At 41.5% G+C, this 15,716-nt stretch overlaps 1 protein-coding gene across 7 annotated transcripts in view; it reads left to right on the top strand.

The window, feature by feature from the left end:
• wdpcp (WD repeat containing planar cell polarity effector) overlaps window positions 1-15,716 on the top strand; it is a 109,424-nt gene that overhangs the window by 14,727 nt on the left and 78,981 nt on the right. For 6 of the 7 annotated variants that reach the window (XR_007571750.1, XR_007571751.1, XM_050071712.1 and 3 more), the window contains 2 exons: window positions 4,756-4,862; window positions 12,413-12,497. Coding sequence is in view for 5 of the 7 variants with exons in the window: in XM_050071712.1 (XP_049927669.1) it covers window positions 12,437-12,497 (61 nt within the window). In the remaining 2 variants the exon portion in view is untranslated. The remainder of the gene's footprint in view (window positions 1-4,755; window positions 4,863-12,412; window positions 12,498-15,716) is intronic. The other variant, XM_050071714.1, reaches the window with a different exon arrangement.

Below are 15,716 nucleotides of genomic sequence, written 5' to 3'. Positions count from 1 at the left end.
CACCAGCCCAGGACCTCCACATTCAGACAGATTTGTGAACAGTATTTGTGGGAAATGGTCTTTTGTGTATATAGACAATGTTTTAGATCTTTGAGTTCAGCTCATGAAAAATGGGAGCAAAAACAAAAGTGTTGCGTTTATATTTTTGTTCAGTATATAAAGGGTGATAGATGTGTATGAGAGAGAGATTCATAACAACTGCAAAAAGGACGTCAATACATCTCTTTGGCTGCAAAATTAGATCTCTTCCATTTCTAAGATCTGCTTTATTGTGGCCACTTGTGCAATAATCATAGTAATAAGTTTTGTTTTTACTTTTTAAAAGGATTAAATGATTCCTTAGCTGTAAATATTGCGATAATAGATTCAACATTTAAGTTGTTTTCAAGCAAAAATGTCGAGTTTGTCAATTTCAGCGTCTCAAACGTGAGAATGTGATATTATACTTTTCTTTGTCCCCAAAATGAGTGTCAACTAAATATTTTGGGGTTTTTAATTGTGTGATGGATAAAACAAGGAACTTAAAGACACTTAAAGACGCTCAAGGAAGTTATAATGTGCATTCTTCCCATTATTCTGACATCTTATGGACAACAATTAATCAATTAATTGAGAAAATTATCGGCTTATTAATCAGTAACAAAAACAATCATTAGTTATAGCCTTACAAACTTGTTTGTCGTGTTAGTGATAGTTATGATCCTCTCTCCCGGTGTCTGATTACGTGTTTGCACACTGTGGTCAAATTTCCTTTTCCCAATTTAGCATTTGTACTTTGCTTTTCTTTCTTTTTGTCATAAGATGTGTCATAATGGGACAAAAAGACTCTTTTATTCTGGACACCTGAACTTTTCAACTCTTCACCTCCACATGCCCTCAAAACCGGGAATAGTGCTTCAAGTGATCCACACACATAAACATTTGCATACAACACTACACACACACACAGGCATACACACACACACACACACATGCATCAGTCGATAAAGAGACTTGCCCAGCGGTCATGTCACTCGAGCTTCATTTTCCCGCTGATTGACATGGCCTGTAAAACACACAGTCACACACACATATGCACATGCATACAGAGTGACTGTACCTGTCACCTCTGTTGAATAGTATTACCTTTACCTCATTTTGTTCTGCCTGTCAATCACCTCTATTCTTCTTCTGCCGACAGCTGAATGGGCTCCTGTGGGACTCTGTAAAGTGTGTGTGTGTGTGTGTATGTGTGTATGTGTGAATGAAAGCCTGTTGCCTGGCGCCACTTCGCCCACCCTCCACTGTCATCCACCAAACCCTCTTGTAAACCTGTCTTAATGGGACAGTTGAGAAGATGCACTGTACTTGTGTGTGTATCTATGTGTGTGCATGTACACTGCCGCCAGGCCTCACAGCATGTTAACTCTGAAGAAAATAGTTTTCAGCTCGTCCCCTCTCTTTCTCTTCTCAGCGGGTCGAGTTCAGTAATGCCTTAGGTCCTCAACAAACCCACCAAAATAGAGTGACAGACAGTGGAACTTGACAAGAACATGACTAAGCCCCACTAGTGACGCCTACAGTAGAGCCCCCAGGTGAGAGGCTACAATGTTTACACCCCACAGAACACGCCACGAAAATATAGCATGTCTGATGTTGTGCCCTTTGACAGCTTATTTTCTCTGCTTAGAGAAACAATTGTCAATCAGACCTCTGTAGGCATTATTAAGAGTGGGAATATCATCTTGCTGCATAAATAGCTACCTAGACACATTCATGAAAAGTAGCGGCAGAAAAACAGTGACAATCACTGATGCAGCTGTATGAGTTGTACAGAAATAACTCTTAAATCAACATTTTTCTGTGCTGTGTCACCAGTAGCTGTTGAAAGTGCAGGATACACTAGTTAGCCACTCTTGACTTCCAGTTAAATACAACAGTAATGCCCACAACTGTTTATTACTGTAATTACAGGTATAGCCTGTGGTGTAAAAGTAAAAAAACATTGATAACCACCAGAATAAAAAATCTTAAGGATTTTCTAGTGTCATTAAAAGGAGACAAGCAACATTAATGATAAGGATTGCAAAGCTGTTCACTGATTAACTGTGTTTTATTGGGTCAGCATCCTTTCCGATATCGTGGATAACACCAGGCGAAGGTACTACGTCATGTGAAATGGGCAGGTGCATGTTGGTGATCTGAAAATAGTGCAAAGTCAGTTATTTTAATTTGGCTTACTGATTTGGCCTGCCCCCCAACATGGCAAACAGTTGCAGCAGCTGTGGCTTTGACAAATGACTCATGGAGGCAGTTAAGATACATTGAAACCTTTAGTGTCCAATAGCTGCTTCTTCTTAGTCATAACTTAGTCACGCATCCATTTTCAACCGCTTATCCGAGGCTGGGTTGCAGAGACAGCAGGCTGAGCAAAGTACTCCAGATGTCAATCTCCCCAGCAACGCTTTCCAGCTCCTCCTGGGGGAGGAGTGTTCTCAGGCCAAATGAGATATGTTATCCCTCCAGTGTGTTCTGGGTCTGCCCTGGGGCCTCCTACCAGTTGGACATGCCCAGAACACCTCTGACAGGAGGCATCCTGATCAGATGCCAGAACCACCTCAACTGACCCCTTTCGACACGAAGGAGCAGCGGCTGTACTCTGAGCACCCTCCGGATGTCCGAGCTCCTTACCCTATCTCTAAGGCTGAGCCCAGCCACCCTTCAGAGGAAACTCATTTCCCCTCATATTCGCAGTCTCATTCTTTCAGTCATTACCCAGAGCTCATGACCATAGGTGAGGGTTGGGATGTAGATGGACCAATAAATGGAAAATCAGTCAAATTTAAACATATACTGTAGATATGATACACATATTTTTTAGATCACTATGAATGAATGTCCATTAATCTGCTTCTAAAGCTTATAAGCTCCCTAAAACTCCGAAATTTGCCCTAAGAATCATCACATTTTTAAGCTTTCTTCAGTGTCAGAGTAATCCAGTGATAGTTATTTGTGTGTCCATCGACACATCGCTAACAGGAACTGCTAATAGCTGATTCAGCACACTGTTAATAGTGCTACTTTGCTAAAATGTAAACAAATATAAGCCAGAAAAACAAGGCTGAAGTTGTAGCCCATGGCGTAACTCACCAAATGCATGACAACATTGTACTTCCTGTTTACAACCCTGAAGCATGACTGGACACTGTTGTTCTAAAACCTAGAGCATGATTATCCCCCAAATAGAAGTAAGACAAAAACTTAATAATATGAATGGAAAATTTCATAAATGAAGCACACTCATTAAGTTTGCAGTTTGCTTGAATTGACCTTTATTTTAGATTCTTTTCCTGAAGATTTGCACAAGTCTCCTCTCTACCACACAAACACACATCTTATCTGTTGTCTCAGTGGTCACCCCTCTCCCATGATATACATTAGCCTCCTTTCAGGGATTGGAGTTTTTGTTTTAGCCGTTTTTCACCCCTAGTTATCTCCCTCTTTCTTCAGAGACATGTTGTTTTCAGATTTTGTCCACCTTTCTTTGCTCTGATATGACACTGGAAGCTGGAGGACTTCTCCCTCAAGGATACACTGAAGATAAGAGCTTGTGTGAGTCTGTGTGCAGGGTTTCATATGTATGTAAATGTGCGCATGTGTACATTTCCTCAGGTATCACGGTTAAAAGATAGGGGAGTATGCATCATACTGTATGTGCCTTTCCATGCATACGCATGTGCTCGTGTGCCGTTCGAGTTCACATATCAGAAGTTTGAGAGATTGGACGCAGGACTGACTTGAGTACCTAAGTGTGTTTACTGAATAACTGAGTGTGTGTTCATGTAGTCTGTGACTGAGACTTGGCAGGAACTCCGAGGCACCTCAGATTGGAAAATATGCACTCACAATTATACACTCACACCCTACATATCTCTCTCTATATAGATATACTTTCTGGTCGCTCTTTGTATGTTCTTCATGTTTGCCAAGTTTCTCTCCGAGAGCCAAAACAAGACCAGGCAGTCGCTGAGAGAGAGAGAGTGAGCGTCTGCAGGAGATAAAGGTTGTGGGGGAAAAAAAGTCAGAAAATTTGAAACACTGTCCTTTTGAGAGAGATGAGACAATAAAGAGTAGAGTAAAAACTGCAAGAGAGAAAGAAAAAATCAGACTCACTTAAAGGCTGTCCTTTGAGAGAGATGAGACAAAGAATGAGGAGAGTAAAAATTGTCAGAAAGAGAGAGTGAAAGCTTGCAGACAGGGTCAGAAAGCTTAATGCATTTCTAATAGGTACCTCAGAAAAACATGGGACAAGAAAGAGGGGGAAAAAGATAAAAGGCATGGGACAAGTAGGCAGAGGGATGATAAGTGAATGTACAAGAGGCAAAATAAGAGAGAGAGAAGCAAAAGGGAAGGAGAAACTGACAAACTTACACAGAGCCAGGTGAGGAGATTATTGTGTGTGTGTGTTTAGTAAAGTTGTGTGTACTGGGGTCGGGGGAATGAGGCCGGGCTGTGATGGCCTTGTGTCAGTCACCCTATGGCAGCTCTTTAACCCTGTAATTTACCACATCACTCTTCTCACAGTGATGGGACCACTGCATCAGCTGACAGCACTGCCTCTGGCGTGTGTGTGTTTGCGTGTGTGTGAGAGAAAAGGAGAGAAAGATGGTTAGAGAGTAAGAGTGCATACCTGTGAGAGAGGATTCTTGAGATGTCAAACAAAATGTCTTTGAACCTTCCTTTGTTTTATCTCTCTCTCTTTCTCTCTTGTTGCAGAGGAGCTCCAGATCTGCACCAAGGCCCTAATATACTTTGGGGTCATCGCCAAATTTGAACTCATTTGTTTATGACCCTGCTTCTGTTGCAGCATAAGCTACACCACTGTAAGTATGTCGTAGTTATCTCCCTTAAAGAGTAACCAGTCACCAGCCACTGGTCTATGATGCATGAAACTCTGCTAACCTTTATGGCACACATGTGCATGTAAAGACAAGAAAGAGAGCGCGTTGGCCATTCAAGATTTAAGTCGGTTCAGCTGAGCATGCAAGTTTCTACGCTATAGAGTCTTCATCCTTCCTGTCTGGAAATAAAAGAATACTTTATAGATTTTCCAACATTAAGACGACCCCTGTTTATCCATGCAGGTGGCACAGAACATGAGGAACACCTCTCGATATCATATGATCCAGAACAACAACACCACTAAAGCTCTATATATACATGATGCGAGGGGGTTAACAGGATTTCTGTCATAGATACCTATGGCACTGTAGCATCAGCTTTAACTTTAGTTTAGTGTTGAATTTCACCCATTCTGACAACTCTAGACAAATCTATTTGCATTTGATTGGGCCATATTGTGCTGTAGTTATACTACGTTGTTTACATTTCCTTATTCACAGTGTAATGTAGAACGACAGAGGGAAGCACACCCTCAACAATCTCTACTGACAAAACTTAAATGAGCTATATACGACGTTCAGAGCGTTAATATAGCGGCAATCCACTATTTGCTATGTAAAGGTATAGTGGAGTAATGACGTTCTGAACAGAGAGTAAAGTCACACCAACTCTGTGTAATCTGAGTATCTCTGTTAGTTGTAGTTGATAGTCTAGGGCCACGTATATGTTCGTGCATGTGAGTCCCTGTGTGTGTGTGTGTGTGTGTATCACACTGGCTAGCTGTCCAGGACCTGTGCGGCATGCTGCGTGTGTGTGTGTGTGTGTGTGTGTGTGTGTGTGTGTGTATCACACTGGCTAGCTCATCGCCACTGCTCTGCACTCATGGAGGTTACTGCTGATAATGCCATCCTGACCCATGCTGTGGCTGTGGAAGCAAAGCCACCCCCCCGTTAACCCCATAAGCTCTGTCAGCACTGTTGTTGTTAGCGCGGTTAGCCGTAGGCTCAGTTATTTCCATGTTGACAACCGTGGGCAGACAACCTGAATCAGACTCTCAATCATAGATATACTCTGAATGTCATAAACATCTCCTTTAAAGGAGAAAACACAAGCATTGGTATTTCCATTACTGCTGTTGCCCCGATGTGTAGTTATAGGTTTTACGAGGCCCATATCAGCCATTGACCCCCTTTCTTACTAATGACCATCAGAGTTCCACAACAAGTCAACACACATTTACAATTAAACCAAGTCTGTGCAGCTCCAGTGAAGTATTAACAGAGTAAAAAACTGTTTCAGGGGCGTCAGTGGCTTAGCGGTAGAGCAGGCGCCCCATGTACAAGGCTGTTGCCGCAGCGGCCCGGGTTCGACTCCAGCCTGTGGCCCTTTGCTTCATGTCACCCCCCCTACGCTTGTCTGTCCTATCAAGTAAAGGCCAAAATGCCCCAAAATATCTTTAAAAAAACAAAAAAAAAACTGTTTCAGTTCCAAAAGCTTATCTGTGCATAGGTGGAGCAGGTGATGAATCATTGATTGTCCCTCCTGCCACACCATACATTTCCCCTCTCACTTTGGCTAAGCAAGAGTTTTTAGTTGGCGAAGTCATTGAGAGATTTCAGATGTCTTAAACCCAGCAACTCTATTTTTGTCTTTTTTTTTTTTCATCCTCACCATAATCATCTCGTAGTATCTCTCAGAACAACCAGTTTGGTTTCTCCGTCATTTTTAGGACCCAAAGAAACGCGGTATAACCACATGAATTCATTTTTGAGAGGTCACTATGTAGCCCTGTTCTGAAGGTACATTAAAAATATTTTCCTGAACATGTCCATATTCAATACAGTAGCACAAGTGGTGTAATCCTTGTGAGCTAGTTGTCCAGTTTTGATGTGGAGACATGATTCATGATTGTTTACAATGGGATATTAAAGGTATTGTAGGTGGTCAGTTTTTCCCAGGAAATGCATCTCTGACTTTAATGTGTAATTCCAAAAATATATGTATTTTAACATGCATCCAGGTGCACATTAAATTATTCAGAAGATTTTCACTTGGTGGTATGTATGCCCATGCAGGGTGCTTTGTAGAGTCGTTATACGATAGTAGAAAGGTCAGGACATGTCCTCTGTCCACCTGGGACAGGATGTGGAGGATTGCCATGTTAGAAAGGCCGTCGGTAGAATTCAAAGTATAATGTTTGTGCCACACATACACCTGGACACCCACTGTAGCCGGACACACTCTGTCCATATATACACGCAGAGCATATATAGAACAATAGCTCTGTGTTAGATTGTGTCTGTTTGAATTGTGGCTGTTGAGAGCAAGAAAGAGTGAGAGATGAGATAGGACTGCCATCCAGATATCTTAGAAAGGCTTTCATTGTTTCTCTCTTTCACTCTGAGAGAACCAGCCTCAATTAAATATTTACTTAAAGTTCTGTCTCTGACTCTCTCTTTCTGTCTCTGGCACACACACACACACATTGAAGCACACTCATACAAAGACTTTCTGTTGCTCTTGTTCCTCCTTGCACACACACACACACACACACACACACACACACACACACACACACATACTCTTGCACTCAGTAACCACCCAGAGGGGACAGTGAAAGAAGAGCAGAGAAAAAGATGCAGAGAGCAGACAAGGTCGTAGTTCCTGTGGACTGTCTTTGAAAGAGGAGTCGTATGTTTTCCCTCCCCTCCTTTGATGTTAAAGCAGCCTCTTTACTAGTGTAAAGACAGGGTACAATAACCTAGACCCCCCTACCCCCTCACACGGCCCTCTGTACACTGGCCGTACACCCCCACAAAGCTCTGCGGGGGGACAGGTAACCCACAGCAACCCCAGCCAGAAATCAGAATGAGTGTGGCAGCTGTCCAGGACCTGTGCGGCATGCTGCGTGTGTGTGTGTGTGTGTGTGTGTGTGTACGTGCTTCTGTGCCTGAGTGTGTGTATCCATGTGTGTGCATGAACAATTTTGAGTGCAGTGAAGTCACTGTACAGGTCTTGTAGCTTTCAACAAAGTGGTTTAAAAAATGTGAATGTTCTTTCTAAAAAGTGAAATATTTTAAATCACAGGTGATCCTATTCACAAGAATATTATCACTCAGTTTAATACATACTTGTGTAGCGCTGGGTATTTTTTAAGTATCGACCAAAATAACCCTGTATCAAGTATAATGAAAATGTCTCCAGTCAAATGAGAACTACATTACTTTTGTCCCAGTCCCAGGGGTGTGAGCTTGGACTGTTCAGACTCCCTGCTGCAGTAAATTTTTTGTTGCTGCCATTGTCAGAGCTGCTGTCCTTCCAGCAAATGACACAGACTCTGTTGTTAAACCCGTTAATATCAGTTAAGTAACATTAGCACTGTGATGCTAACAGTTAGCCCTGTCACTGTATGTGCGGCTTGGTGGACTCTCACAAATGTTCCCGTTGCAGAGTTCACAGTCCCACAGCATCTACAGCTCATACAGTCTGTGGTGTGGTGAAGTAGAGCACGGCACATTTGACGTAGTCAGCAGGTCAGTGTGCCAAGATGCCACCAAAACCTTTAAAAGTATGACTACAATACACGCCACTCCGTTCACATTATAGGTATCGAATGAAACAGTCTATTGCTACTCTTCAGCTCTGCATTCTTTAAAAAGCAAGTCTATACAAAGCAAATGCTATATGCTATGCTCATGCTTGTCTGGGTGATACTTCTGGTATTGCAAGTTTGATGGAGGGTATGACTGAGGTGTGTGTGTGTGTGTGTGTGTGTGTGTGTGTGTGTGGCCACCCCACAGACACAAGCAGACACATACTGTATATAGTAATCTGTTGTAAGCCTAAGAAAAAGAGAATATGACAGATCTCCTGTTGTCAGGCTGTTTGTCTCAGAGAACAAGACCAAAATTACTTGAGACCTGTGTCCACATAGCGTTGTTATTGGCAGAAAAGCAGCGACAGGGAGCTGGGGAGCGCTTCATCCCAGTGTTTCGTAAAAAAAAAGGGCTCTCAGTGTAGGTTGTATTTCTATGACAGCGATATCTTGACATTGATGTTAGCTAGGTAGCTAATGTACCTACGTTAACAGAGAGCTGACTTAACAGCTACCACATGTATGGTGATTAAAGCACAACTCTGCTCATAAAAATTGGCCTTTCTGTCTTTGTTGTGATAGTTTCTGACATAATAAACAGCTCAGGATAGACAGCTAAAGTAGCGGCGGTGATACCATCAGCGCCTTTCTGAAAAGTTATCAACTAGAAGTGCTTGGAATGGCCACACAGAAAAAAGCCACAGGGCTCTGAAAAAAGACACCGGACATGGCACCTGCATATGACCGCTCTCTTCTCACAGGGAGCAATTGACAAAAGACACTGGCACTAAGAAAATAATGCTGTGTGTGTAGAGGCACGTAAAGCAACCTCACCAGATCTTGATTCAATTCTTGGCACAGTTAAATTCAATTCAGTAGAACTAAACCACAATTTAACGTTCACGACAAGTAACAACCACAACAACCAGTGGGTTCCCTGGGGCAGGGTCACTCACTGAGCCCAGTTTCAGAAACAATAGAGTATTAAATATGGAGTAAAAGCAAAACCAGTGCCTAACAAAGTAAAAATAGGAGTAAGATTACGACAAGAGTTACTAAATGAACTAAAATGTTGGAAAAAAAGCAGACTGCACCTGCTGATCAGTGTTGTACTGTATATGATAAAACAATGAGAAGTAGTATTGCACATGACTTTACAACAAAGAGCAACTCTAGCAGGTTGCCGCCTAAGGCAGCGCCGGAAACGTAATGCCACTTACATGATGACCTGAGAAATCGGATTGTAGTTAGTGAGCATGTCAGAAATGTACTGGGGAGCCAAACCAATAAGAAGTTAATTCTATATTGCACCAGTGAAGTTAATACAAGTACTGGAGCGATACGTTTGGGTTTGCGTGTAAAAAGGCTGCAGTGGGAAGTCATTAGACAAACATACTGATGTATCTGATGTGATGGTATAGAGGAGCAACAGTTGCTGTAAATGGGCTGATCTTCAGTTACCATTTTAGTACACGTCCTGACCAAACCTGCCATCATACGTATGTCGAGAGGGGGCTCGTGGACACACATCATTCCTGTCCAACACACACTCACCCATTTACTCCCATATTTTCTGTATCTATGTCAGCCCCCTTGTTTCTTCTATTCTGCCGTAAATTCCCTGAGACCCCGACAGCTGCACAGAACAAGGTCTCGAGAACTTTCAGGTTAGCCAGACTGGCAGTAACTAAATGAAAGCTGGCTGAAATGAGGTTTTCCCTCCAAAAGGGCTGACTTCCTCTAAAAAAGCTGGTTAGGAGAGGATAAAAGAATCCTCTTATGTCAGTAAACTCGTTACGCCGTTGCTGCCATGCCATGCTAGCCCCAGCGTTTCCATGGCACCCAGTGTTATCTATGTGTATTTTTGTTGGGACTTGTAGTTTTGGGGTTTGAGTGGCAAAATGAGATTTTTTCCCCCCCACACCATGAGGTGCAAGAGGGGAGAGATAAGAGAGAGTCCCCTCTCAGCGTTAACGAGAGAAAATAAGAGAGAGAGAGGGGATGGAGAGACGCAGAGCATTAGCTGCACAGATAGAGAAATGAATGGCCTACACAGCAATACTGCTACACCTTTTGCTACAGCATACAAAGACTCTGCACCAGCCTGTGTGGAGCATATACTACTCTCATACACATGCTACTGTGTGCTAATCTGAGTCCGTCCCATGTAGGATGTAATTTACACAGTGAAATATCCAAGGGTCAAGGGCAGGTGTAATTGATTATTATTGATTTCACAGTATGAAATTCTTCCTCTTATACACCAGCAACACACAATAACAAACCATCAATACTACAGAGGAAGCCCCACAGAGAGGACCAGAAGTTAACTGGCTGGAGAATAAAGTCTGTAATAAAGACACAGGGGTCGCCAGCGCCTGTCAAAGACCCGTCCTGTGTTCATTAGCTGATGTGAGGAATGCGGCCTGCTTTGTCTTAGCTGTCAGCTCCCAAGTGTATGTCCATCACTGATCACCTCTGATGTGTGAATGAAGGTGCAAACATCGCCCGCCCGTGACCTTGTAACAGTGTCAGTCTGAGTTCATGTGCATTTCTGTCTCTCTGCCTTTCTGTGACCTTGTTTTTAATGTTTTGTTCAGTTAAGATGTGCATTCATACCTGTAGAGTAACTGTTATTCCAACTTACGAGTAATACAAGTACAACAGGTACAGGAAGTGGTGCAGCAGAAGGGTATTATGTTACAGCAGAGTTGACATATTTTTTAGGAAAAGCCCTCGACTGCTACCACTACTAACTATTACACATACCATTATTATTACTGTTACTTTGACCTCTAATATAACTCCACTGCTGTTGCTCCAATGATTGCTGCTACCGCTATGGAAAAGGAATAAATGTAAATTAAACACTGCATTAAAAACGACAACAATTAAACAGATTTTTTTAAATTAATATAAAGAGATAATTTTCTGTTCTGTTCATAAATGTTGATCAGGTTTGTTTGCATAAGCAATGCTGTCTTGTCTAACTTCATTACCTGGTCATTTGATGATATTTAGACTGTATACAATTAGCACTTAAGGCTGACGCCATAGCCAACGCAAGCGGCCTATGGCATAGCGAGAATTTATACGTATTTGTGTCCAGGTGTGTCGGCGTTGCTCTGCAGTTACACTGCCAAATTGCTAATTTGTGGTGGGGTTTCTGTGCCACTGTGTTCAGCTTCTGTGAAGTTAAGTTTGATTGATTCAACCACCACACAAATAAAACATAGATCGCTTAAAAGCGCTAAAAGAAAATTAAAAGTTAACTAAAAAGTTGTCTTAGACTAGACATTTTCTCCACAAATACAACATGCTAACATTATTAGCATAAGCCTGTGGTATCTTATTGCATAAATTAACCTAGATGCTAGCGGACTCCTCTGCTCATATGCAGCTGGGAAAAATCACACACATGACTTAAAATGCTATTTGGTGGGGGGTTTAATTGTCTTCGCACTTTATTGTCTCTTATCTGTGACAAAGAGTGAATAAAAGATTCATTTCTACTTAGGGAAATGGGATTCAGTTTAAAAAAAACTGCATGGCTGCAGCGTGTAGTTAGGTTTCTGGAGAGATGGACGCAGCTACGCAGAGCCTACACTGTAGGTACGGCCTAGATTTATTGCAGAAGTATAAATCCGGCTTAAGGTCTCAAATGGACATTGTTTTGTGTTGCTTTGTTATCCTCTATACTATATACAGCTGTAGAAAACCGCTGATTTTGCCAGTCTAGGTTCATGGTCAAGTAGGAACTGCCGGTCATATAAGTCTGCATGTGTGTGTGAGCATGCACCAACACGCCTGCTGTTGCTGTGTTTGACCCTCAGGCTTATTTATGTCAATCTATTATGTCATCTTGTCAAGATATGCATCTGTGGTTGTGTTTAGCTCTTTCATTTGTTCTTTTCTCTCACTTGTCCCTCCCTGCAGACTCGGGTTACACTCCTCCGTCAGATGGCGTTTTGCCTGGCTGAGCTGCACTTGTGGTCCACCAAGAGCTCGCTCCAAGTCAAAGGTAGCACTTATCACCATGTTCAATCTCCCTCTCCCTCTGTCTCTCTCAATAATTCTCTCTCTGTCTCCTTTCCTCTTTTTCCTCTCACTCCGTTTCGCTCCGGCTCTTTCTGTCGTCACTCACTTTGTTTTCACACCTTCTCCCCACCTCACCTATATCTACTTTAACAATCTGACTCTCAGTCAACACCAGTTTTCACTTTGTCTGTTTTTGCCCTCTCTTTGGGCCCCTCAAATTCTCGTGCCCTCGACGTCTGTTTATTGACTTATACGTGTCATTCTTTATACTGTTTTTACAACATTAAATTGTACCTGTACACATTGGTTAGCATACCTACAAGCATCTCAAGAAATCAGGGAAACATTTGAAAGTTTTCAAAGACCACACAAGAAAATAAAATCCCCTCCACTCAAAATGTATTTTTCTTATGTTTATGTCCCCTAAAATGTTTGACGTTGACTATACTGACTTCTGTTTGTGCAGAGTTTGTCCCTGGAGAGATTTTTTCACATTCACATTTCACACTGCTGAAGGGGGGCAATTTCTGTGCACTTTCCTAGTATCTAGTATCCTAGTAGAGATTTTACTGTAACCTGGCAAGCTACTGTCGCTGACTAATAAAGGAATCATGTATCAATGGGGAAACCCAATTCAACCCAACATCAACCCAACATCAGCAAAGAGACCTGAAACCTCTTGCCCAAACTTGACTTATAATTACGCATCATATCAAAATCTCAGCCAGACAGAATACATCTTTCTGCAAAGATTAGACATCTGGTATTTATATTTATTAATTAATGTTTCACAACCATTAATGTTGTGTCAGTCAATGCTAGTTACAAGCTAACAAAGCTAACATGTTAGCAAGTTTCATTCTGAACTTGTCTGTTTCTGAAACAAGTTTCATTCTAATACATATGTGGTTGATTTTAATGCACCACAGTCTCCTCATCTGATTCAGGGTCTGACTGAAGCTCAGACATATATGGCTAAATCTCTCCCATGTTTTCTCTAACGCTGACCCCGAGCCATCTTGATGCGCACTACTCTTTCACTGGTCTCGCATAACCAGACCTGTCACCACACTTTGTTTGGTGGAGAAAGCGAAAGTGAAACCTCGCGCAAGCAGCAGTGGTAGTGGGTGAGGTGGAGCCCAGGTCCAGAATTTTTCTATGAAGGAGAAAGAGTAGATCTGCTTGCAATGTGGAATTGTAATGTGGAAAAACCATATAACTTTAAGCAACTTTAAACATTTGATCAATTTTATAGCATTGGGTGCTACAGGGGTGCCATGTTTACAGTAAGTCAGGTATAAATTAATCTGTCATTAAAAGAAAATGAAAAACAAAAAAATTCTGTCAGGATCAGCTTTATTTGCCAAGAACTAAATATGACTTCAGTTTTCCTCACAGTGTTATAAGCACACTCACACAAAATATTCAGTAAGTGCACATGGATCAGTTTTGTTAAGTTAGTTGCACATCGCCTACATTTCCATCATGCATGCAGTGAGAAACATTCACTGGTGTGCAGTTCCTCCCTGTGAGGCTGATTGGGTGTGGCGTAAGTTTGACTTTTCTGGCAGTTTTTGTGCGTTTCTCTGCTCGCCACCTATCAGTCCATCTCTTCTGTCAGACGGAAATGCTCTGTTTCTCCATTTTCTTGTTTTCTCCTCCCTTCCATTCTGTCTTGTCTTTCACAGTCTGCTGAGCTTCAGACGAAGATAGTGTCTCTTGGAGGCTGACTGTGTTGTGTGTGTGTTTATGTGTATACACAAAGGTACGACAGGGTGTATATCCCGGGTGACGGTGACATATCCTTATTTGTTTGTTTTTTCCTGCTGTGTGTGTCTTTCTGCTATCTTGGAAAAATGTGGATGGATACATCTGAGCGAAGAGGCCTGGTTGCTGAGGTGTGACGCTCCCTATCACCACCTTCCTTACATCATATACATCAGCCTCGAAAACAAAAATATGGATTCATAAAAGCAGCATCTTCTGTGTAATGCTATGAAACAAATATTTTCTATGTGGTCTGTGTGTACGTTCTACATGCGTTAATCACATTAGTGCAGCAGACATCCCTCATAACCTTCTGCTGTTGGACTCTGAGCAGTTTGTGAGTCAATTACTTTGCACAGGAAGACCTCAACAGGAAATATTGTGAAGAAAATATTTTGTTTGTCCTTACTTCCACAAGAGACTAGTTTAGGTTTAGGATTTAGAGTTAGGTTTACATGCTAACTGTTCAGTGGCACTGGGAGGTTTGACCTTCACAGTGCAAAATGATGAATGTGCAGAGTTTGACACAAAAGGCTGTTTTCATATTCATCTGCAGAAGAAAGAAATCTGAGTTCAAGATGTGTATGTACAAGCCTTATTTTTGTGATATTATATTTAGCTTGGAAGCCAATCACATTCCAATATTCAATTTACAAAAGTGTGATTTAAAAACACTCCTGTGCACATATACTTTTGACGTTTGAATGACTCAAGGGCCATCTTCAAACCTTATAAATAAAAAGATATTTGCATATCCGTAGATTATGAATTTTTCAATTAGGGAGGAGTGGAATGTTTTATGAATATTTAACTATATATTTGAACATTTTGTGCCAAAAAGTGATAATGGGCACAAATTATTAGTTAAAGCAAAATATTTTGATCTGTCTTTAAACATATCTGTAAAGGATTTTTAAGATTTCAGCCCATAAAACACCTACAAACATAGATTGGTTTGATACCACAAACTGGAACATCATGCAGTTGTTTGAAGCCATACTTTTCACAACTTTCTGTAAATAAAATGCTGCAGCTACCTACTTAAAACATACAGCAGACAGCGAGCAACATGTGCATCCCACTGTAGTCGTGTTTTTGACCTGCTTAAGGATGCAGGTCTGGGTTGGTCCACAAACTCCTCAGAAATATTTTGTCTTTAGCTTGTTTAGATGCCCAGCTGTTTTCACCAGTCTCTTGTTAAGTTACCTCTAACATTTCATGCTGTGTAGGTAAAGCAGTATATAATATCTGAGTTTGTTTGTTTGTTTGTAATGGCTTCATATGGTTATTCAGGGATCTGAGCTAGATAAACAATGAGCTAAAAAAAAAAAAGGATATTATGTTTGATACTACAGTTGACTCTTACAGGGCTACTTTGGATCTTTTGAACTGAGGTTGTATGAGGTACTTATCTATAGTCAGTGTATCACATACA

This window comes from Epinephelus moara, chromosome 19, assembly GCF_006386435.1.
Source record: "Epinephelus moara isolate mb chromosome 19, YSFRI_EMoa_1.0, whole genome shotgun sequence".
In the NCBI taxonomy this organism is placed as follows: domain Eukaryota; kingdom Metazoa; phylum Chordata; class Actinopteri; order Perciformes; family Serranidae; genus Epinephelus; species Epinephelus moara.
This window is presented reverse-complemented; position numbering and strand designations above follow the sequence as displayed.